This window comes from Triplophysa dalaica, chromosome 13, assembly GCF_015846415.1.
Source record: "Triplophysa dalaica isolate WHDGS20190420 chromosome 13, ASM1584641v1, whole genome shotgun sequence".
Lineage (NCBI taxonomy): Eukaryota > Metazoa > Chordata > Actinopteri > Cypriniformes > Nemacheilidae > Triplophysa > Triplophysa dalaica.
Genome location: NC_079554.1, coordinates 6,381,303 through 6,406,150, shown reverse-complemented (window position 1 = coordinate 6,406,150; position 24,848 = coordinate 6,381,303). Strand labels below are relative to the sequence as shown.

At 36.9% G+C, this 24,848-nt stretch overlaps 1 protein-coding gene across 2 annotated transcripts; it reads right to left on the bottom strand.

The window, feature by feature from the left end:
* Nucleotides 1–358: 358 nt before the first annotated feature.
* ches1 (checkpoint suppressor 1) lies at nucleotides 359–24,502 on the bottom strand. 2 transcript variants are annotated; one of them, XM_056764966.1, is made up of 7 exons: nucleotides 24,330–24,502; nucleotides 14,548–14,657; nucleotides 13,371–13,924; nucleotides 7,786–7,934; nucleotides 6,142–6,200; nucleotides 4,426–4,534; nucleotides 359–3,330 (listed from the first exon to the last, which is right to left on the bottom strand). In XM_056764966.1, exons 3-7 carry the CDS (start codon nucleotides 13,908–13,910, stop codon nucleotides 2,829–2,831), a joined length of 1,359 nt encoding a protein of 452 aa, XP_056620944.1. In that variant the 5' UTR covers nucleotides 13,911–13,924; nucleotides 14,548–14,657; nucleotides 24,330–24,502; the 3' UTR covers nucleotides 359–2,828. The 2 variants fall into 2 exon arrangements, with proteins under 2 accessions (XP_056620944.1, XP_056620943.1); XM_056764965.1 differs by lacking the exon at nucleotides 14,548–14,657.
* Between the last annotated feature and the right edge of the window lie 346 nt (nucleotides 24,503–24,848).

Genomic DNA, 24,848 nt, shown 5'->3' with positions numbered 1-24,848 from the left:
TGGTGAATGCTATTAGCCACACCCAAACTCAATATATCTTAAAGGGAAATATATAAATCCTGTTATCATTTATTTACCCTGATGTGGATCAAAACCTGTAAATGACTCATTTTCATTTTGGGGTGAACTATCCCTTTAAGCATGGGATAAATCAAAGAAGGCTGAAGGCTTAACCAAATCAAGTACAGAATAAATGTTTTATTATGCTTTATCTTAATTGTAAACAATATGGTATTTAATTTGGTGTGATATTACCTGTTGTATTACATAAAACAAATTATAATGTCAAACGGCAAGCCTGTTACTTAAGTGGACTGTCGAACTCCATGAACTCAACTTAATGACTCAATAACACAACTTCTCATTTAAAACTCTGATATTTTTATTATTGCAACTGGAAGACAATACATTACATAAACGTTATTTAAGTTTCAGGAGAAATATGTGGAAAAGTAACATGTCGTGACACTATTGTCACAGAGAGTGTGGTTATTTACATGTATTTATGAAATAGTTTGATTTTGTTCTTTGGCAATACAATTGCACACCAAGGAAATAGACAGCTTTATACTCATACAGCATTGTCATCTGAGTGTATTGAAAATAGACCTGGTGAAAAACATATTCATCATGACTCCATTGTGCTGTATATACCAGATCACTAGTGATTTAATGTACAAGGACAAAAACATATTTGGCAAAAACAAACATCAACAACATTGACAAAATCCTTATTAATATTATTTCACATATAATTCCAGAGGCAGTGAGAGTTTCCCAATAAATAGGTCATGCATATTTTCTCCCCCTTTGATTTGTATGAGTCAGTTTAAAATTGTGTTTTTGGTACACCAAAACAAAGGGAGTTTTATGGGACTGGCATGAAATTAAAGCAAAACTGTTGTGCTGAAAAAGTGCTGAAATACTGAAGGAGATCAAAGTATTTTAAAGGACTGATATGTGCTCCTCTCCCCTGGTGTACACATAACATTCAAAAAAGTTTTGATCAATGTGTGTTAAACAGAAGTGTAGTGTAAACATGATAGATGCTGCATAACAAAGTTACGGTGATGGCAGGTGAGGACCCAAGCAGCCAACAATGCCATGGGACAACCTTGCATTCAGTTTCACAGATAAAGTTTGTGAGAAGTGATGCGGAGAGGGATACTTTAAAGTGTGATAAAGGGAACATCCCAGCACAGGCATCATTTTTTAACTGTTCAACCAATGAGTCGCAAACTGTATTAGAAACTTTTTGAAATAGACTCAAGTTTGACATTCCTCTCTATTGCAAAGCAGTGCAACAAGGATTATCCCAATTCACCCACATACAGCCAATTCTAATTCCTTGTCAAACTATTTCAGTACAATTTATGATATCAATGATGCAGATTTCACAATGAAAAAAACATTAACAGGGAATTTAACGGTAAAAAAAGAACATGACGGACATCCAAGCACATGAACTAAAGGCAGGCACAACCTTAAAGGGTGTACAGAGTGGTGGATCATTTAACACTGAGTATTAACAACATCAGAACACTTACATCAATGAATTGAGAGGACCACCAAAACCGAGTACCACAAAAAAGGCAAAATCAGTTTCACCTCATCCAATACAAGGCAGATCTCTTTGTTAACAGGTTTAGACTCTTCCTTTGGAAGAGTTGTCTGCCATATAAGAGATACAAATTAAAAAAGAATGAAGAAAGAAGCCAATGCTTTAAGAGATGACTGCTAGGCTGTCTCTCTGTTTTCTCATAAGAAAATAAGCCATGCCTCATGCTAAATATCTATCTTACATGATCTTACATTAAAAAAAAATACTTCTTTCTTATGTACAATCACCCATGCAATATAACTGAAAAAAACCATAAAATCTAAGGCAAAATCTGCCTTCCGTAAAAAAGGGAATAGCTTTTTACAGTGTTATCCTGACAGGACAAATTGCTTGAATTGTGATGAAGATTAAAAAAATCAAGCAAATCAAAAATACAAATTAATTACAAAAACATTTTGGCAAAACTTGATATGAACACAATAGGCATTGCTTAAAAAAACAGACCAGTTTTAGTGTGCCTCAAACAGGACCCAACATCATTAATGATTTGAACATCAAAATCCAGAAGTGGTATATTGCATTTGACTTTCATGTTTCCACAGGCCATTTTTCCTCAGAAAAATTTGCTGCTTAATAAATATTATATATTTGCCTTGTGGATATTGTTTATATAGATTGGCATGTCCACTTTTAAACTTTTATTGGTCTTCCTAAGTGTGCATTAACTAGCTGCACTGTCATCAACGGGTATTATCTTTGGCACACTTGAGAGCAGCATTCAAATCTCAGTTTAGGTTTCAAACTTACAACTAGAAGGATTGCTACAACATAACTAAAGGTGCACTCAGTAACTTTTTGTGTATGTCAATGGTCTTGGGATGCAAACAATACAAAAGAACATTAGGAAAAAACACATTTTTTTTCGGTTAACAGTTATATTTTAGAAGTGCAATATGTAATAGGGAAAATAAATGCTGCGTGCACCTCTTGTTTTATTTTTTAAATTGTTCGGTAGACTTGATGATGAAAAAAAATTGCACTCAAATGACCAAAACGTTACTATGGCTTTTTTCCACCTTCACACAATCACACACAGGCACACACACACTCACACAAAACAACAATGGACATGAGAATCTTTCAGCTAGAAATAAAATTTAAAATAGGACGACAGTGATTTTATTGATATTGCAACAACTGACTAGATTCACCTGATATCCTGAAACAGAAGTATTTAGATCTCCATTAACCATACTTTTATTCATTGCTAATCTTTCACTTCCTCTTTCAGCTCCTTCTGATTTTTACATGCACGTTGGCCGTTTTTATTCACACTGGCATGCACGCCAGCCAGGTGAAGCAAAGACCCTGCAGCCTCCTTCATCTCCTCATCTTCTTGCTCATTTCCCAGAAGCTTTTCCGCCCGCCTCTTCTTCAGGGGAAGTGTGTCGCCTGGGGTCCGTACGTGACCTTTGGTCCACAGCAGTCTTTTGCGCTGGAGTAGGAGATGGGAAGGAGGTGGTTTAGTGTCTAGCGGAAAGTCTTTTTGTTCCTTCTTGACCTCAGTGACGATCACCTCCTGACCGCAGCTGTAGGCAGAGAGGGATCCCTGAGTGGAGCAGGAGGAGAGGGGGGAAGAAATGTCCCTCTTTGTACTCGGGCACTGCGAGCTGCTGTACGTGTGATCCTCCTGTTGATCATCGTTGTGAGGAGGAGAGTCACTGTGCAGACCATTCTTACCACGACTCAGAAAGTCGCCCAGGGCAGATCTGATACAGAGAGAGGCAATGAAAATAATTAAATTAAATATATTTCATTTATGCAAGTGAAAGATACTTTAATCCAAAGCAAATTTTAGAGGAACAGAGTGTCTTTATTTTGTTCATTTCTGCCTGGAAAGTGAACCTCTTGTTGGCAGTACCATTCTATTTCATTGCTTAAAGAGATACTTCACCAAAAAATGAAATTTCTGTCATCTTTTACTCACCCTTAGATTGTTCCAAACCAGTATGCATTTCTTTGTTTGCCTGAACACACAGGAAGATATTTGGAAGAATGTCAGATCTTATTCCCCATTTACTTACCATATGTGACCCTGGACAACAAAACCAGTCTAATGGGTCAATTTTTCGAAATTGTGATTGTAACATAATCGGAAAGCTGAATAAATAAGCTTTCTAATGATGTATGATGTGTTATATGTGCGAATAGGACAATATCTGGCTGAGACACAACCGTTTAAACTCAGGAATCTGAGAGTGCAAAAAAATCTAAATATTGAGAAAATTGCCTTTGAAGTTGTTAATCAGGGGCACAGAAGCAGGCAATCCATTTTCAAAAACAAAGTTTTTATATATTTAAGGTAGGAAATTTAAAAATATCTTCATGGAACATGATCTTTATTTACTATCCTAATGACTTTTGGCATAAAAGAAAAATCAATAATTTTGACCCATACAATGTATTTTTGTCTTTTACTAAAAATGTTCCCATGCAACTTAAGACTGGTTTTGTGATCCAGGGTCACATATAGGGAAAATAAAAAAGCTGGGAGTCAATGGCGCATAAACTCTGACATTCTTTCAAATATCTTGCCATGTCGTCAGCAGAACAAAGAAATTTATACAGGTTTGGAACAATCTGTGGGTGAGTAAATGGTGACAGAATTTAAATTTTTTGGTGAAGTATCCCTTAAATATTTGTATAACTTGAAGCAACACTTAAAAAGATATTAAGACTCTTTTAAGGATGTATATTTTTAGCAAATTGCTTTTTTCAAACTATTGGTAAAACAACATTACACAAGCTCTTATCCATTTGCAGGCTCTGTGAATGAGTCTTATAAGAGTGTGTTAGGTACTAACCTCACGGCTGTGGTCCTCCTGCTCACAGGACTCAAAGGAAGGGGTCTGATAACTGGAAAGAGCCCTTGAGCGGCCATTCGTGAGCCATGCTGTATCACTCTCTGTGGAACTGGCGAACAAAAAAATCCCCTGTTACAACTCAAGGTTGTTATACAGAATATGTGCCAAATATTATACAGCACCATGCACTCAACCTTTCTTTAATTGTCCTACAGAGGACCTTCTTTTTGTATAGCTGGATATGCAGACAGGTTTTGTATCATATGTGTTCCCCATTTTACAAGCCACGGAACAATACAATCTTGAGCTAGTGTTTGTTGTGCTCACACAGCATCTCTGCACTTTTGGCTCTCGACTGGTGGTTCTATCTGGAGGTACATGCAAAACATAAAACTCCAAAAAAATTGTTGGTTACAATTTGAACTCAATATAAAACTCGAAGTAAATCTATCTAATATTTGGGAGAACATAATAGAACAAATGCTTCATATGTACATAGAAGACTCTTTCCCAAACAGTCATATAGGATTGGAACAACAAACAATGAGTGATGTTTTAGTTGTATTATGGCTTTAAGACACAAAAAATGGGCAGAGAGACAGGCTGTGTCCGAATTCGCCCACTATACCCTCATTCACAATTCCCTAAATGAGTTAACTGATATAGTCCACTTTAATGAGCGGATGAAAACGAGGGAGTAAATTCGGACACTCGGTGCAGAGACGCGGGAATTCATTCAGCTCGAGGATCACGATAAATGGCTAGCAGCTAGCCGTGAGTGTACATCAGTTGAACACTCATTATTATGATGCATCATGGGATTGAATGGGTGCACTCAATAATGTCCACTACGAATTGGGACACCACTAAAAATGGATGTCCCCTCAAATAATGCACTATATTAGGGTTTAGGGGGCTATTTTGGACACAGTCTTCACAACTGTTCATTCACTCACAAACTGTAAGCACGCTGCCATTGGCTAGTTGCAAGTTATAGCAAATTGGTCTTGAGCCAAGAATGTCCAGTTGAGCACAAGACACTTACACAAGCACACTGAGCTCTTTTCTTTTATGTAGACAGCCATCAAGACATTCACATCCCTCAAAAGCCAATAGCCCTGTTCAGACACTTTTTACAGGCAGCTCTGCCTCCATTATTCCATTATCAAGAGCAGACGAGAAGAAAAGAGGAGCCACTACAGACAGATAATGTATCCATTTCCTTCCATTTAGCTGTTTGCTGTGGAGTGGAAAGGAAGCACCCTGATTGGAATCGAATGGACATTTAAACTGCTGGGACACCAACAGGGAGTGAAACAGAGGCAATGAAAGATGAAGCAGTTGTGGGAAATGAGAGAATCGGTGGCAAAAATAAGAATGATACAAAAGTAATCTGTAGGTTCAGAGCAGCTATTTGAGATATAAAGAGTTGTGTTCCCCTTATGTATAAGGGGGTTTGTGGCCATATGAGCAATCCAATCCCTTTATCCAAGAAACGTAAATTGTATTAGTGGTGTAGAATAAAAAAATTTGAGAATCCACTTTTACAGAAGAAACACCTTTAACAAATTTACCAAAATATTCATTTTTGATATAATGCTGCTGCACTTTTAAAGATGACCTCTAGATTAGGAATGGTCCATCTAATACCACCTGCAAAAATAACACTGAGATCTTTAAGTCTGTATGACTAAAGAAAAATGTATAAGTCTTTACCTTGTAAGAGCACTCCTCCATTTTTTCTGAACAGTGGACTTCCTGGCCATAGTGGATGACTGTGGAATAAAACCAGAGAAAATGAGACAGAGAGAGGGAATTCAAAAGTGATACACTGCTGGAAAACAGTAATACAATTACATTTAAAACACTTTAAAAACGTATTATACACTTAATGAAACATTGATAAAGGTGGAGTGAACTCTGATGAGGGAATTAGAAGTATGAGAATGTAGAATGCAGACTGAAGGTACTAAGACTGATCAAACTAATACAGACATTCAGGCTAGGTTTGGAAACCATATTATTTCCACAATCACTCATTACAAACTCACTCAATCAGCAGAAGCAAAAAGCTAATATTTTAGAAATTCATTTGTTAATAATAAAAAGCCCCTGATTCTAAAGATTTGTGTTTGTAAATGGAGTAGCTGTATAATTAACTGTACCACATGCTAACTGATTTTTAGTCCCCCGAAGACATTAAGAGACCACAAGCTTATCCCAAAAGAGAAAGAATGTAACAAGAACAATCAAGGCAAAAGCAATGACACAAGCGCCCATTATCTACTGTTGCTATGGAGTATAGCGTTGCTAAGCCTATAATGTATTTCTTTGCATTAACTATCAGTCCTATGTCTGTTTTTCTTCTTCTCACAAATAGCTTTGTGTCACTGTTCCACCTGTCTAATGCATGTGTTGCCATGGAGGTGTTCTGGTCGTCACAGCAACAGCAGAGGAGGAACGGCTCAGGAAGGGCAAACGTGTTTTTTTTACATCCCACAGATTCCCCAAAGGAAAAAGTCTTACATGCTGATGTAGTGTTCAGGAATGAGTGAGGAACTGACCCCAAACCCTCACATAGCTGATCAATGCGTTCTTTACAGGAAGGTCATGAGAGAGGACATCAAAGGAAGCTGTGGGTATCATTTTTCTTGTTGCAATCATGTTGCAATCTAACTTTCTTTCTTGGATGTAAAGAGACTTTTACTTGAAGCACCAAGACAAGGACTTAACCCTTAGGTAATGGATTTCTCAACAAGATTGCATGTTAGTGAATGACTTCTTGACTCATTTACAATCAAGATTACTTCAACAGTTCCATTATAAAAAACTAAAACATTTTTGTTAACTAAATAAATTATAAAAAAAACATACTTTCCAAAACACCAAGACCCTTAAAATGCAACTGAATTAAAACTATTTTGTTATCAGTTTCTGTTATCAATTCTGTCATCATTTACTCACCCTCAGATTGTTCTGAACCTGTATAAATATCTTCCTTTGTGTTCAGTTGAACAAAGACATGTATACAGGTATACAATGGAACAGTAAATGATATCAGAATTTAAATGTTTGGGTGAACTGAACTTTCCCTTCATTTCCCTACATTAATTTTGCCTATCCGTAAACATTAAAAAAAGCCCCATGATTTCTGTCACCAAGCTCTTTCTTCAGAGATGGAAAATTCCTGATTTTCAAGGGCCAAACAAAATGGAACGTGTAAATGAAAGTAACAGAAGACAACATACTGATGAAGACCAAAAAGCAATAACTGTAGGTGCAGAGAAACATAAAGGACAATGAAAAAAAAGAAATGGAAAGATAAAGAAGAAAGGACTGAGTGAGAAATTGAAGCATTACCTGTGGTATTGCTGAGGAGAGGCAGATGGAGAGGTAGAAGTTTTTGGAAGCCGAGGAGAATATGGATGATATGGAGTCTTCTTCAGCGCCTGAATCAAATTGTGTCTGTAGTGAGGATCAATAGACCAGAGAGATCCCTTTCCTATGCTCTACAAATATAAAGAAAGAAAGTTTTTTTTAATGTTATATCCTAAATATGTCAGTATATTGATTTTAATATTATAATAATAATGAGACTCTGTAAAGTATTGATGTGATCACACTGTCACACAGTCACAAACAAAAAACTGTGTATTGAAAATGAATTTGTAGCATTAGGTTTCGTCACGATGCACTTGTTGTTTGTCTTTATAAGTAGTAAATATCCTTTCAGGTCTTTTCACACTACAGATCAATATCTGCAAAACTGACCGGAAACTGAAAAGGCAGACTGAGAGCTTGAGACCCTTGTTGTAGTGAAAACAGAATCACCTTTAAAATTGCCTCAACTGGCAACACTAGCATGTATTTTTAGATCAAAGAAGCCATTCACCACCTAATTAAGCTGTCTGCCCTCCATCAGGAGCTTCCAGAGCCACACTTCACCAAAACAGACCACACAAAAGCCATGAAATTTAACAAGTAAGCCTTTGATCTCAGCTCTCGCATTAAGCACAAAAATGGCAGAGACAGAGAAGAGATGATGAAAGAACAACAATATTATCGTAATTAAAGAACACTCAATGTTGGGAATGGGTCGCAACAGACAACTAAGCAACTGGTCAATTAGCTGAAGTTGACTACAAAGTACAAATATAAATATATATACTTATTTGTGCACGTTTTTGTACACAGTTAATGTACATTTTACTTTAAAATCTTGACACAAAAAATAATTGAAAGTTAACTTAACACTAAAATGAGATGTACTTAAAAAACTGTGTGCACAACTTAAGCTTACTATAAACACACCAAAAAAATTCTAGTTGTTTTTTACAGTGTTTTTAGTTTAGTTAGTTGTTTACATCTTTTTAAAATTACAGCTATAAAATTTAGCAGTTGCAACTCATGCTTTTTTACTTTATGCTTCATTTTAAACATGTCTTGAAATCCCTGGTCTTCCATTCCTGAGAAATGCAGACTTATTATTTTGGGATTATTAAATTGGATTCAATGACTAGTATTTCAGGAAACCCACCAGCTTGTGGATGTAGAAAAGATACATATATTACACATCTTAAATTAAAGGAGCAATGATCAGTGTTTACGAACCCTCAATTAGCTGTGATTAAGAAAAACGTCATCATACATAGGTGCCAAAATTTGTTGAAGTTTGAAAAAGTATATACCTCCATCATTCAAGCATGAAACAGAAGTTGTATATCTGAGTGTATCTCTGTATTTAGAAAAAATGTTGGGCAGGGTTTTGTGAGTTTTGTGAATTTATTGGATTGTTGGAAGTCGTGCCATTGGACTGTCAGTAAAGTCCCGCCCCAGGCCGAAAAGTAAGTCATGCCGAGGAGAGATGTCATGTGTTCATTTATTTTAAACACTGCAATATTGCATCAAAATAATAATTGTACATTTTGATAAATAAAAGCAAAAAAATAGGTTTGTTGGAGAAAAAAAAATTGAGCTTATGTAGTGAAACTGAAATCTAAACTGAGAACTAAAATTCTGAGAAAATTCTGGGAACTAAATTCAAATGACAACACACTGTTAACTTCAAAACTCAGTGGTTCTCAGATGTCTTGTATCACATGCTATTTTATCAAAGCCAAGCAAGAACCAAAGTGATTATTTTTAAGATCTATGTGCTTTTTGAAACTTGTGCAGAGGCAGCAGCTTTTGCCAGAGGGGAACTGGAATCCCCTGGTTGGGCCTGGGTTCCCCTGAGGTTTTTTTTCTCGATGGGAGTTTTGGGTTCCTCACCACCGTTTGCATATTGTTTTGCATTATCTGCCTGGCCGGTGGGGCTGCTTTAGAAATCATACTTGTATTCAATGTGTCTCATGTACAGCTGCTTTGTAACAATGAAAATTGTAAAAAGCGCTATATAAATAAAGTTGAGTTGAGTTGAAACTTCAGCATTTTGGAACCTACATATAAAGCAACATCAGGTCCTTTTAATCAGGTCTACAAAGAAAAGAAAGTCAGTAATACACATTTGGGATGGCATGAGGGTAAATCATGAGGGAACCTTACGTTTTTCTATCCATTATTCCTTTAAAGGAGAAATCTGATTATACGGTTTGATGGACTAGGAAACAGAATGCTACTGTGACCGATATTTTTAATGTAGGTTTGTGAAATAAAGGAGCCATGGCCCAGCGTGCTGTTTCCAATTCAAACACACTCCCCATGACTTCATTCATAACTTCCTCCGCCAGTCTTCCATCTTTCCTCAAATAGCCAACACACCATCACAATCTGACTTACATCATTCACCAGCATCTGGGTATATCTCCGGCTCACCTGCCAGGGAAAACCACATGATCATTCTCTACAGGAGAAAGGGGAGGGGCAGACATGCACCTATGGTTTCACCGGTGTCCAAGGCAACAAGCTGAAGAGAGAGATGGAGGGCTTGGTGTCTTGTTGGAAGGCTTGGCAAGAGTATTCTTAGTCTACACGGAGACAATAGTGCCATTTAAAAACCAGTCCAGACCCATGCTAATCTTTCCCTACTGTGTAAAATGAAGAAAGAGGATCACTGCTGCCAACAATACGCTGAGAGAACCATTGAAAATAATTGTCTGTATTAAAAGAGAGGGTCACACAATCATAAAATCATATTGATAGCCACATCTACAGGACATCAAAAATATAAGATATCTTATGAGATATTGGTCATTAAAAGTGACCAGAATTCAAGATCAAAGTGTGCAGAGAACCTGTAATAATAATCTGTAATAAAAAATATATATAATTGAATGCAGCTGCAACACTCCACACTTTCAGCCACACAATATATAAAAACTACATCTATTTATAATCTATCAAAAACATATGACTGCCCATGTTTACCATAAATAGCTCAACATCTCACTGTAATGGTACTCGCAAATTGACAGATCATATCAGAAGTCAATTACGTGTCTACACTCTTAAAATAAATGTGCTTCATGATGCCTTAAATAAAATAACCTTTTGTGTTAATGGTTAAAGAACCTTCAATTTCCAAAGAACCTTTCAGTGTCACAAAAGGCTTTTGTGCCAGAAAGTTTCTTCAGATTCTAAAAAGGTAAGCAAGAGATGATTATTTGTTGGGGATTATTTTCAAACGTTTTTGTCAAAGGAACCCCATTGACCAAAATAATTTTCTTCAAGTATCCCCTGATATTTTTAGTACACAATTTATCTGCATTTATTTTTATGTTTTAAAGTTTATATTGTAGTATACATAACTAGGGCTATTACTATACCAGTAACATTTCTTCTGAATACTTTTTTTCTAATTATTGAAAAGAACTTGTATACGCACTCAGCAAACCAACTCACAAACCCCCTACAATGTCCACCTGAACCACCAGGGCTCTTTAGGAAAACTCTGTTCTAAGCACCTTTATTTTTAAGAGTGTAAAGGGTACAGTGGTCTGTTTAAATGTGTGAAAAAAGGAGACAAAAATGGTCAGATAAAGTATGTTTGTTTAAAATATTCACGACAGAATCACAGATGTGGTTCACAGAAAATTGCAGTTGTTTAGAACTTGCATTTGTTATCTTTGACCTTTATCTTTGTGTCCTGTTGGAAAGCTGGAACTGATCTACCAAAGTAACCAGACTAAAAGCTTTAAGTGGCTTAACATCTGCTATTGACTAACACATGGCTATAAAGGTCCAGGCGGTGAATCATTGTTGTTCACCCACCAGTCTCCCCATCTGAGGTGTGTGTACGTTTCAATAAAGTTAAATACCATTTTAATTAAGTCAAGAGAAGCTTTTAATAGTTTGAGTATGTTTAAAACAGAAAACAAGTCCTTCAGAGACAAACATTGTTGGTCAAGTTAAAAAACCTGGAAACAGGAATTCTGAAATACAAAACACTTGTGTTTTTTGTTGAAACACACTTATACACAATCGCACACAAACACACTAAAGTAATTTGTCTTTAGGACAAATGGATCACGCTGCCTATTTCAGAAGGGTTGATAGTAAGAGCGTGTGAAATTGTAGCGTGTATAATTTCGGCACATTAGCTTGGAACAGCACCAGATTTAGTTTCTACTACTGAGGTGTGATGCAGCTGGCCTGAACTTTACCCACCAATACAGATTACTGTGTTTCATATCACTTCCCTGAAATTTTACCCACACACGCACATCTGCTCACACGAATAGCAACACAACCAATCAGTTTGGCTGTTGCTAGAGAAACCGCATGGTTTTCATGTCAACTACACTGTAGTTGCTATGGGAACACATACACAAGGCAAACTCTTTTGGCCGTAGTTTAGAAGCAAATGACAGCGTGATTCCTTAGGCAGGTACAAACACACACTCTTACACGCACACATGGATAACAGTGCGAACACTAGCCAAGAGTGAAAATCTTTTTCATTTGCATGAACGTAAGCTTGTTATTTGTAATGTCTAAACAGAAAGCATTATTGTTTTTTGGATTATAATCACATTTCTAATCATGGGTGGGTTTACATATTTATAAAAATACACCATTATACCACGTTGTTGTCATAAAGTCAATGTGGATTTATACACTTACAAGATTAATAGAGTATTATGATTATGTCAAGTAAAAGAGACATTTTTGAAAATACACTGCATAACAAAAGATCAAAACATGACACGAACATATAAAATAAGTCAAGAAAAGGACAATAATGTAAAAATACAACAAGGATACATGGGAAAGTATTAAAGGAGAGAAGACTAGCCAAAATTATATTTAATACCCATCTGTTCAAGAAACAACTGGTGAGAAATCATGTAGTATATTCATGAAGTATATTCAGGTACTTTAAATAGGTCAAAGAAGAAAAAGGGTTTAAGCATAAATACAATAGTGTAATACTGCTTCAAACAATTAGTGTTAAAAAAATGAAAAGGTTTTCTGTTTAATTGAGTGACATTTTTGTTTTTCTGAGAAAAAAATGTATATCATACATTTTTCCCTGATTTGCAGAAGACAATGTCACTATGTTACTTCATTGTCATTCAGTGTAACAATCTTGTCAGTCATATTTACAAATAAAATCTATTTAAGACATATAAAAAAGACTAATAACTTTCACCCCAAATGCTAATTAGTTGCAATTTGAAAATGTGCCACTATCTTAGGTTTTGCCTATTTTTAAATAATATTTTTGTACTCATTTAAAGCACAATAAAATGTAATCTGCTCCCTTATTCTTTTATATACTTTAATATGTATAGTCAGAATAAGCATGTTGTTTGAATTTGTACATAAATATTGTGTTACATTGAATGACAATGTAATATTACTTCAAAAACTTAATTGAAACCATGAAGTTAACATTTTTATTACATTTAATGTGCTTTCTATGGACATAAAATTACTTTTGTTTGTCCCTTTTGATGGGGACATCTTAAGGACTTTGACCAGAATACAAAAAAACAAGTCCTTACCTGACTGCGATCCTTATCCACCTTTTTGAAGCACTTGTTGAGTGACAGGTTATGACGCACTGAATTCTTCCAGCCAGTAGGGGCGCTAGCGAAATATGGGAAGTGCTCTAGTATCCAGCCGTAGATGTCTTTTACAGGAAGTCGTTTTGAGGGAGCGTCCTCTATTGCCATAAAAATGAGGCAGCTAAAAGAGTATGGAGGTTTACGGCTGGTACCTGTAGACAGGTGATAGTGTGGCTCGCTGGGCTCAGGAGAGGATGAAGGTGAGGACGAAGAGGGCTCGAGGCCACCGTTAGCATCTTGCAGGGGGCTGACGCTGCGCAGGCCTGAATGACCCAGGCTGGTCAAAAGATCTGTGCTCTCGTGCAGCCAGCTGAGGCTGGTGAGCTCCTCGTCCTCCGCCCGGCTTAGGGATGTGGACAGAGCAAGAGACAGATCAGCTGTTTCTGTGTCCTCGTAGAGCTGACTTAGACCCCGCGCAACACTCCCACTGCTGGGGCCCTCTGCCTTCTTCCCTGGGGGCATGACCACCGGACCCATGCAGCCCTCAGCTCCTGAAAAAATGAGAAATACTCGTTCAAGCAAAGGTTTTGAGGTCACAGCCTGAAATGGGTTCACTGGAGATGGTAAAAAGGAGTCAAAGACGACAGGCGAAACTGACTGAATAGTAAAACAGCAAAAATGTGTGCTATTCTTAAAGCAAAAGTTCACTCAAAAGGCAAAACGTTTGCTGTTAATTTACTCACACTTTGTATTTAGCATTACACTAAAGAAGATTTTTAGCTGTGGACCAAACTGTGGTTCTTGGTAATCCATAAAATTCACAGATATTAGTAATGCGAGTGTCAAAATGTCAGATACAGGCAAAACAAGGTGGCAGTAATACAACAGAACCACTATTTTTTTTCTCACTTTTATGGATTACTTGTAATGTTGTAAATGATGTTCAGTTTTTTGCATATAGCAATTGTTTTGCTATATAAAACACAATATGTTGTCAGGAGTTGTGGGGATTACTTTTGTGTTACCTCTGTCTGCTTTTGGGACTTTTAAAGATATGACACTTTTACAAGAATGTAAAGTAAAATGCGGCCTGTGAGATGATTCTAACATGTAATGCTGTTAGATCTTTAATGTTGTACGTCGGTAAATGAATTGCAGATAAAAATGTACAAACCCTTCCGTTAAGGTGAACAGTTAAGATCTACTCCATATCCATGTTAACTCAAGTTATGTGTCATGTCTGTAGTTCACCCAAAAAGGAATATTTGAATTTGACCCTTTCTTCTGCAAAATAAAAAAGAAGATATCAGAAAAAGTGGATTTGAGTCCATACATTCAAATCAGTGGGATTAAATTACCATTAAAATATTAATTTGTTGTTCCTTTAAGATAACTCTCTGACCAACCACTGAATTTTGTTTATAATACTGACGAAAATTATGTTTAAAATTCTTATAATGAGCAGAAATTACATAAATATTGAAATTAATTTAATGCAAAAACAGATGATGTAAATAACGTAATGATTAAACAATTTCCAACAGTGAAATATATAAGCAAACCATTTTCTTGCATCAGCAGTGTGTGCATCTATGTTTGTGTGCACTTGTTTTTTGTTTACTTCTTTGTGTAGTGCAAGGTGAGGTTAGTAGAAAATTGGATTTTAGTAGAAAGTAAGCCAGTCACTGATGTTTATCTAAATAAGAATTTATCACACACCAAGTCACAGTAGGTAATCCCATAATCTCTCCCTAAAGCATCATCCATCACTTTAACTCTCTCACACAAGTGAACATGTAACCTCTTTCACAATTTAAACATATCTCGTATGTGTATGTCAACTAATATGCCACGGATACAAACTCCCTGACAAAGCAATTCAATCAATCAATAACAGCATATGCAGCTGAGCAGGGCTAGGAAAATGCGCAGTTATGCCTCAGGGCTGCTTTTGACACCTGTGCCTTCCTGTCAAAGCTGTATCTCTCTTCACTTGCGTTGAATGACAGCTGCCACAGATAGCGCTGCATGGCTAATACAGCATCTGTATCCACGGCAACAGAGCGAGATATTAGCCAGTCTCACAATCTGGAACAAAAAAGTCCCTGGGGTCAGTCAAAGCATGGCTGCGTTTATAAGGCAAATTATACAAATGTGAGCTACATCACACCAACATCACACTAAGGGAAAAAAATTAGTTTCTTCTACACACTAAATTTAAAGTGTTTCCAAGACCATGTCACATAAATTGGGAGTGATCGATCACACTCTGCAGTTTAGTATACGCATACTCCACATCATATTGAGATCGCAAAACCCCGGACACATTGAAGTATCTTTGTTGGCAAATTTTGGTTTTCCAGGTTTTTCATACAAAAATGGAAATCATGTCATAGACAAAAAACACACTCGCCCTCTCTCAGACTTTTCAGATTATGCAGTGAAAAATATCATCTCTGTGATCTGAAGTAAGAAATCTGTAAAAATAAGTGTACATGAGTGCTCTCTTCATTTAGGAATAAACTGCACACGTGACGACCGATCCATTTTGAAAGAAAGCAGGATATAATATAGTCTAATGGCCATACAACATATGAGGCTTAAATAGAAATCCAGTAGACAATTGATGGAGAATGGAGTGGATTGACAGGCCAAACATCAGCCAAGCTGTGGTGCTGAAGGATCGTGTCATAAAGGTTTCTCTGAGAGCTTGCATGCATATATTACACAGTTTTGTTTGTTGTGTATCCATGGTGGCGCTGCCACAAAACATTACATCTGACAGAAAAGGGCCAGCTACATTTTTGTTGCTATGACAACAAACTACTGGAACTGGGTACGATTGGGGCTGCCACTTAACTTCTACTCATGAATAAACTTCTACTTACTGTTCACAAACAGTGCTTCAGAAACTTTCAATGTGGGTTTTGTTTGGAACCTTTGGGGACACACACAAAAATGTTTTTCAAGAGAATGCTATTGTTGTGAATTTTCTGTGGACGTGCATATATTTGAATTGTTTACATTATAGCCCATTTCAGCTAGGGGAAAAACATTTTGAGCATTTTTCCACATGAGACTATGCTGATATACACGAAGAAGAGTTTGGTTCCAAAATGAGAACTCTATTTAAAAAAAAATCTAAAATCATAATTTTATCATGTTGTCCAGTTTTTATAGTGTACTGCAGTTTGAAAAACGAAAACAAATATTTTTGTTGGAACCAAACTCTTCAAATAAAAGTATACAGTATGTGCCATTAATATATTGAGAAAACAAGGATTGGTCAGTATTAAAAGTAAAATTATAGTACCAAAATATAAATCAAATCCAACTTTTGTGTACATTTATCACAAAGTATAAATGTGAATCATTTATAACAGGTAGTAAAGAATTGGTGAATGAAGGGTTTATCAAAAAAAATCTATCATTTTATAATCACCCTCTTGTTGACTGAAACAAATAACATTCCTCCATGAAATAAAAATGTAAGAATATTGATGTTGTTCTTTTCTGCACAATAAAACCAATAAAGGGACCAAAATCTCCTTTTTTGTTGCACACAACAATCTCTTTACATCAAGACATTGACAGCAGAGCTCTCAATGGACTTGATTTTATTCAAAACAGGCCAAATAGATTTTTCACAAAACAAACTAGGCCTATATACAGGATAAAAAAAACTATCAGATGCATCTCACTTCTGATTTCAGTTCCGGCAAACAAAGTACAAATAACAGACCTTTGTCTAGATGTCAACACCGGCATAAAAAGAGATAAGAGTTTTTCCCTCCTTTCCAGCTCTGAAAAAAACCTGACTTGTTTAGTTTCCATTTCCTCAGTTCCCATGACAACAGTATTAGGGCACACCAGGGCATACGGCCACCCAATCAGCTGGTCTGTCTACAGTTTAAAGTATATGGTCCGTCTTTTCAGCCAGCAATTTCATAAAAGCCTATAAGCAATGACAGCAAGGTGAAGGTTCGATTTCCAAAGGGGCCAGAGCGCACAACTTTCCCTAGAGGTGCTGTAGTCCTTGGGCAAGTTCGTTTCATATGAACCGCTCCCGCCCATAGGCAATTACCAATGAAAGGAGGTAACATTTCAAAGCGCTCATTTTGCTTTAGTCCCTTGTTCCTGGGTTTTCTGGTTCCCTCGTGTGATGTGAGCTTAGTGAAGGTGACCGGACCACTCTGAGCCTGAGGCTCTCTGAATGAAGTTTGCTGCATATAGGAGACCTCTACTCTCAGAAGTCAGGCTTAAAACAGCAGTGGCCCTGGGCCCCTACATTAAGAGCATACACTAGCAGCATGCTAAGATATACATGCTATGACAGAGTGGCCTCCTTTCTTTCTCGCTCTCTGTTTTTTTATTATTACGTGGTTGTTGCCATTGACCTGAACAATGACTGATGGGAGCAAAGAAAACTCCCTTACTATCATTTATATCCAATATTGCAAAGTATATGTATAGAGTATTGCTAAATTCCTATAATCGTAAAGGCATATGTATAGTATTTCTTGGATGTATAAATTGCACTTTACACCATTAATTATATAGTGTATTATAGCATTGCAGTTTTGAGTAAACAAATGTTTTAATTAGAACAACACACTTCTAACAGATCCAATTATTAAAAAATTGTTGTATGGTAATCCTTGAAAACTATTTCAGATAAATTTTTGGTAAAATATATCTACAAATATATTACTAGAAGTCTATAGTGCAATTTTACAAGATCATATAAAAGCATAACTGCGATGAGTTGTTAACATTGATAGATTAAGCATACTTTATTTGTACCCTAGAAATCATGCAGTTTTTTGTCTTTTGAGTGGTTACAGAATCACCAGGCTCTCCGGTCCAAAACTCCTAGACTTTGGCACAGATGTGAAGTAACAAAATCTCCATTGCCAATACGCCATGTCATAAACCTCCACGCATAAAGTATTCAATCATGTGGCCCTGTGACTTATCTTCAGCAAAACAGAGAATGGGCCGCTCGCCATCAGCCCAAAGATGGTTAGAACATCCCAGTATTGTCGCCCAATTTTTTCATGGCCCTTCACTGTTCAACATCATGAGAAAAAAGAACATCCTCTTTCATTAGGAGCATTTCAAAGTCAATGTGTCCTCCAGCGGTCGCGGTTTGACAGGCCCTGTCAGGGTAATGTGACTGAAGGATGATGGTACCATGATTAGACAGAAGCTCCAGGGAGAGGCCGTGCCTCAACAGGTCCATGCACAAAGCACAGGAAGAGAGGAAGTCGAGAAGGGGACCGTAGGGTGGACAGTCCAGGACCAGATACATATTCATCAAATCTACCTTTTTGTGATCTGTTGAAGTCGAAACACAACCCACTTCTGTTCATGAAACCTTCACAAGAAAGTCTATTGCGTTCTTGCCGTGTCCGTAAGCGACATTGTGTTCTGTCTTATCATAAAAACGGCTTTGTGAAAGGAAACCCCTTGTTCCTTCTATGGTAATTCCCATTTTTTCACATTCAAAATGGACATCATGATAAACCGACTCGGGTGTTTGAAATGTGAGAGGTGAATTTTCGTGAATATGTGATTTCTTTGAGTGTATTCAGAGGATGAATTAGAGGAGTCAGCATGTCTGTGTCTAACTCGATCTGTGTCATGCTTGATCTCAGTTCAGTACCTCCTGATCAGCTTTCGCTCTCTATAGGGGCCCCTCACGTAATAATCTTGGGCACTGTAAGGGGGTGAGAAAGAGTTTCTTGCTCTTTTATCATAAGGGGTTCTCATCTACAACTGACCCTTTTTGATCTCTGAAAATAAAATTTTCAAGGTTGGTAACCGAAAGATTGCATCATATATAAACTTACCAAACATGACCCATCCCAACAATCTGCCTTCAAGCAGAAGATTTTAAACCAGGTTGTTCCGTGCTAAACTCAAAAGCATCTTGAACCAGCCTTGTTTGTTGGTCTTAGTAGGTTTAAACCAATGTTTATATAAATATTAATATAAATGTTATTTGGGAAACCTAATCGAAATTAAGAAGGTTGCCTTAGCAATAAAAAATATGTCTTAGCCAAGACAGTAAAATTATTAACTGAAGATAAATAAAAAATTAAACAAATTAAAATAGGTGAAAGTTAAAATAACATAAGAACAGCTAAACATAAACAAACTAAGTAAATTATAAAATATCAAGAGCTCACATCACAACAGCTATAAATTAAACTAAAACCTGAATATTAATAATTTGAATAATTTGGTATATAAAACTACAATAAAACTATAATACCTTAAACAGGTATTTTTCAGGTTTTCCAGCATGGTCAACCTAGTTAAAGCTAGTAAGTTGGACATTTGATTTCCAGGCCAGGCCAGCAAAACAAAGCCCAAAATACCCTGCTTATTTTCAGCAGTAAAATGTGCCATCTAAATGACAACCTACATATAAAAAATAAATGTGAAACCATGTATTATGTTGACTACAGATGTAGAAATATCATCTATCATGTCATAGAAATATAATAGCTCCATATAATACTACGCACACCTACACAATAAGATATAACTGGAACCTTGTTTTTGTACAAACAGACGTTCTTAGTGGCACTAGTCATCACAGTATTTTGACGGATGCCTTTTGATTCAAGCTTACAAAATGTCACAACATATTTAAAGCAATTTGATTTGTGAGCCACTTTTTGTCAGGCAAGAAATTAATATGAATGTAGTTGTATTCAGATTATACACATTAAAAAGTTAGAAGAATATTGATTAGCTAAACCCGCAATGCATTTGTGTGGTCCTGTCAGTAAAACTGTCACTAAAGCCAGCTGCATTTCAGATGGTAGAAACCAGACCCATATAGTACACTCATGACTGCTACAGCTGGCCGATCAGACGCCACATCAGACCAACGCTATGAATGGAGTGTCCAAAGCCTCAACCAAAAGTACTATTAAGGTATGAACGCCACACTACCCTTAACATAAGCAGCAACACACAAAAAAACATCCTTATTCTTAGGAGTGATATGAGGGCCCGCTCCGACTGTGTTTGCTCTAGTGTTTCAGCCCTGACATCATACAGGAAGGTATTTTTCCCCTTTGCATTGCCAAAAAAACAGGCCCACGCATGGTCCAAAAAGACCAAAGGAAGACATACAGGAGCAGAGGGACACGCTTATGAAAAGTGGCTGGATAAATTAAATACAGAAAGTAAAGATCTATGATAGATGAGCCTTCTTACTTGGAGATATGTAGAACCGAGGAACAGTTGGTTGTAGTTATCATAGCAGACCTGGATACACAGTACACATAAGAATGCGGTGATGTAATCAGTAAATGTGTAATGATATACTCTGTGCCAATGGAATAAAGTTATTTAGATCCATACAGGTGATTTTATTTGTGGTGGGAATTGTTTTGCTTGAGAAGCAGAGGCTGGCTTGTGAACACTGCTGATGACTGTGCTGTAAAGTAAAAGTGCACCTGAGTTTTAAATTTAAGATATCTTGGTCTCGGATTTGATACAAGGTGATGTTTGAACGGAATTGTTTCAACATCTTTTTCACAATCTATTATTGATTTATTATTAATATGTTAAATAACAACGACTAATACTGTAATACTTTAACTAATACTATATTACTATTAACAATAAATAAACAGTCTTTCCGAGTACTCAAGTTTCATCATTGTAAAAATAATCCACATGATACAGCTTCGGTCCTAGTTTCTATTAAACCACAGTGGGGAAAAAATCAACCTGTAAATTGCTTGTAGTTGAATGTGTACATCAAGCTGCAATGGGAGAAAGTATTTTAACATTGCAAAATTGCACTCTACACCTTTACAATAATAAACAAACGTTAAAAAGGAATCGCTCAACTCAAGCTGTTCTTTGGCCCATGAGGTTTCTTCTGAAGTGCAGAGTCTGAAAGATCTTCCAGACTGTGCACTCAAACTCATTCTGAGTGAGCTGACACTGTCGCGTTTACAGTCCAAAAGAGAAAAAATGGGGGTGGGATAAAGAAGTGCGGTGAAGGAATTTTCCAGCTTTCATAGTGTAAAGGGAAGAAAATAAGCTCAAAATAAATGCAATTATCATAGCGGTGGCTATTTCAAGGCAATGCCCTTGTGTATGTCCTCTATAATGTTAAATAACAGTATTAATGAATCTGGAGATTTTCTGTGGAAAACAAGAGAGGTGTTTGGCCAAGAATTTGCTCACTGCTATTACCAACCCATTGCTAAGACAATCTGAGTGGTTTTAAGCATGCAAGTCCTTTTACTTTACTTGTGTTAAGAAAAGTAACCATAAGAAACACCAAGAAACAAAAGCAACACTAATAGCTTGGTATCAAGAGTAAACGGTCCTTGTTTATAAAATTTTCGAAAATGGCATAATAGTCCAGTGGCAAAAAAAAAAAAATTACTCACTTACTGTGTGTAACGGGAATGATTCAAAGAAATGACAAAATCACACAAGAGACACTTTAGCTCAAGAAATCACAGCTGCTCCATGTAATCCAGTAGTACAGACAACTACAGCTAATCATTACAACATCATCCTGACTAAAGATTAGCATTGTAAATTTTACAGTTTAACAATACTAGTATAACATACTTGCACAGTGCCATACAGGTTAAAAATATATACCTTCCCGGCACACATAGATATTTGATCAGCACCGACCACTTTCATCAGCAGCCAGGCAGTAAATATTTATGAAAAATAAAAACTCACTGACTCACACTCCCAGCGAAGAGGTCAACCAATCAGAATCAGAGCTGCAGACCAGTCAGTCAGACTACATAATGACATCACGAGTCATGACATCAGCCCATGAAACTGAACAACTCGCTCAGCTCGCTCGTGGCTTTGCTCTTTCCTCCGAGGCATGTTCAAGGACACAACGAGGAAACACAGAGTTCTGACTGTTCTCACATCAGTAGAGCTGGTTTTGTGGTCTGAAACGCATTAACTTGCATGACATCATAATCAGTAAAAATGTGGCATAAAAGATACAATGTCACACTTGTTTTCACAGTACTTTGAAGTATATTCACATATTCAGAGAGATCCTAAGTTATACTATATTATAATCAGGTTATATTAAATGAACACAGTATGTATATACTGCATTGTCTCTTTTATCATAAGTAATGGATTGTTATGGCATATTTACTGATTTTTTTCAACAACCCATAAAGTCAAATTATTTGGTTATAGTGTTACTGACCTAGAGACTAATCTGACCTGATCATATTAGAGAGAGAAAACATTTCATTGCATTACTTAAGTTGATTTTATTTCAGTAAACAATTCTATTGAAGTGCTCTTAAAATGTGAAATCAACAAATATTTTCCTTGTGATTTTAACATTACTGCTAGGCAGTAGTTCAGGTCTTTGGTACTGTGTGTGTTCTTGTGGTGCAATCAGCATCATTACAGTGTTATTTTCTAAAGCTTCACAGTGATTAGTCACATGACATATATGACTCAAGTGATAAGTTGAAAAATACTGCCTATGCGGACAATAACATGGTGCACTTTGGCAACTGCCATTGAGATATGAATAGGAATACAGATAGCTCAGGATTTATAAACATTCTTGGTTTTTACACACACAAACCCATTCACGAAACCAGCAAACAATTTATGATTCCCACACACAGGCAAGACATCAGGAATACCATGAAAGGAATAAACATTGTGTATAGCTGATACCGACTCACACACACAAGTATTCCAACATCAGTTAGTGAGTAAACAGGTTCTTCAGACTTAACGCAACACGCTCACACACATCACCACATACAGATTAATACACTCCAACCTATTGTAAACACAATCACAGTGAAACACGTGGCAGTGCAATTGAAAAAAAAATATTTTGTCTGCTGTTGCTGTGCTTAGATCAGATCTTCCTCTCTTAACTAGTTTTCCGCCCGACAGACACAACATACCACGCATACATACACGCGCACACACACGCCTACCACCATCTGTCCAGGCTAACGCGCAGATCACAGGCAGTCTGTGCTAAACCTGCCCTCACCACAGTCTCTCCACACCAAAAACATTTCTTAATTTGAGTGGAGATGAAACCTGAGGTTCTTTAGATGATCCAAGAGACGATAAGGTAAAGATCTGACAGTGGAATTCCTTTTTAGTCCACAGCAAACTTTGGTGCGTACAGCAGACCCATTTCTATTGTTTGTTTGTGGAGTGTCTTTCCTCCCTCCTGCTAACAAAGCAGTCATACAGGAAAAAGCTTTCCTAACAAAAATCTATAGGAAAAAAATTAAGCATCACACATAACATCACTGTAAGTAAGTGTAAGTGCTGCTCCCAGACAGTGAGAATAGACACCGAATTGAGACTTGAGTCTGCTTCTGAGATTTTGAGAAACCGACTAGGGTGTCTCAACAATTTTAAAAGAGACCTCAACAACATCTCACTCAATAGTCAGATTTGCTCAGACACCAAAGTCTGCACTTAAGTCTCAATTTAAACATTCACAATTTATATAAAAAAATTCGAATTCCTAGTTATCTGAACTACTCTATCCAAAATCATGAACAACAGCGTACCAACAATTGTTTTATTTGTGTCAATTTTTTCCACCTTAAGATTGTTAAAGGAAAACCATTCTAGACAAAGTTGAATCTAAATAGCACACTGTACAAATGATGTCTGCTTAGCAACCTCTGAGCAAAATTTTGTCCTCCACACATTGTCATACACACAAACAAGCGCAAGTATTCCTCTCTTGTGGAGTGATGACTCATTTCCACATTGCTCGTCTTCAGATGTACGAGAAGACTGTCTCTACACCACAAAACCATTCCAGCCTCCTTTTGGTAAAAGCCTTACAATAAAAACAAAGACTCACAAAAGCATGCACTCTGAAAATCATGCAATGGTGTCCATGTGTATTGCCCAAAAGATCAACAATCAAGTCACCTTTTAATGCTGATCCACTTTCAAAAAGACCATCCACATGTATTCCACTGCTCTTGATGACAGTGGGTCAGTTCCTATACTTCAGCCCCTCCATTTCTGCCTGAGCAGTGTTCATAAAGTGTCCACAACAACAGAGCTGCTATGTTCCTCCGCTCTCACCCTCTCTCTTTCCTCCCTCTCACTCTCTCCCTTTCTCAGCTTTCCAAGGCAGGGGTGTGCACTGAGGCTTAGGCAACCCCTGGAAAAAAAATGCAGGCTCTCTGGGTCCTAGTGCTCATCAAATGCATCAGGTGCCATTGTCTCGGGCTCAGGGGGAAGCCCTGCTCACCCGAGTCGCTACAGAGATTGCAGGTGGTATAATCATTGCTGTGCCAGGACTAGGGGATTTTAGGACAAGCCATTATGTTGATTGCAGACCTAATGTTACTATGGAGAACAGGTTATAGGAGGTCATATTTTGGATGGAATATGGCTATTAAACGGAAAACAAACAGCTGTCTCTAACAAATGATTTTTTAA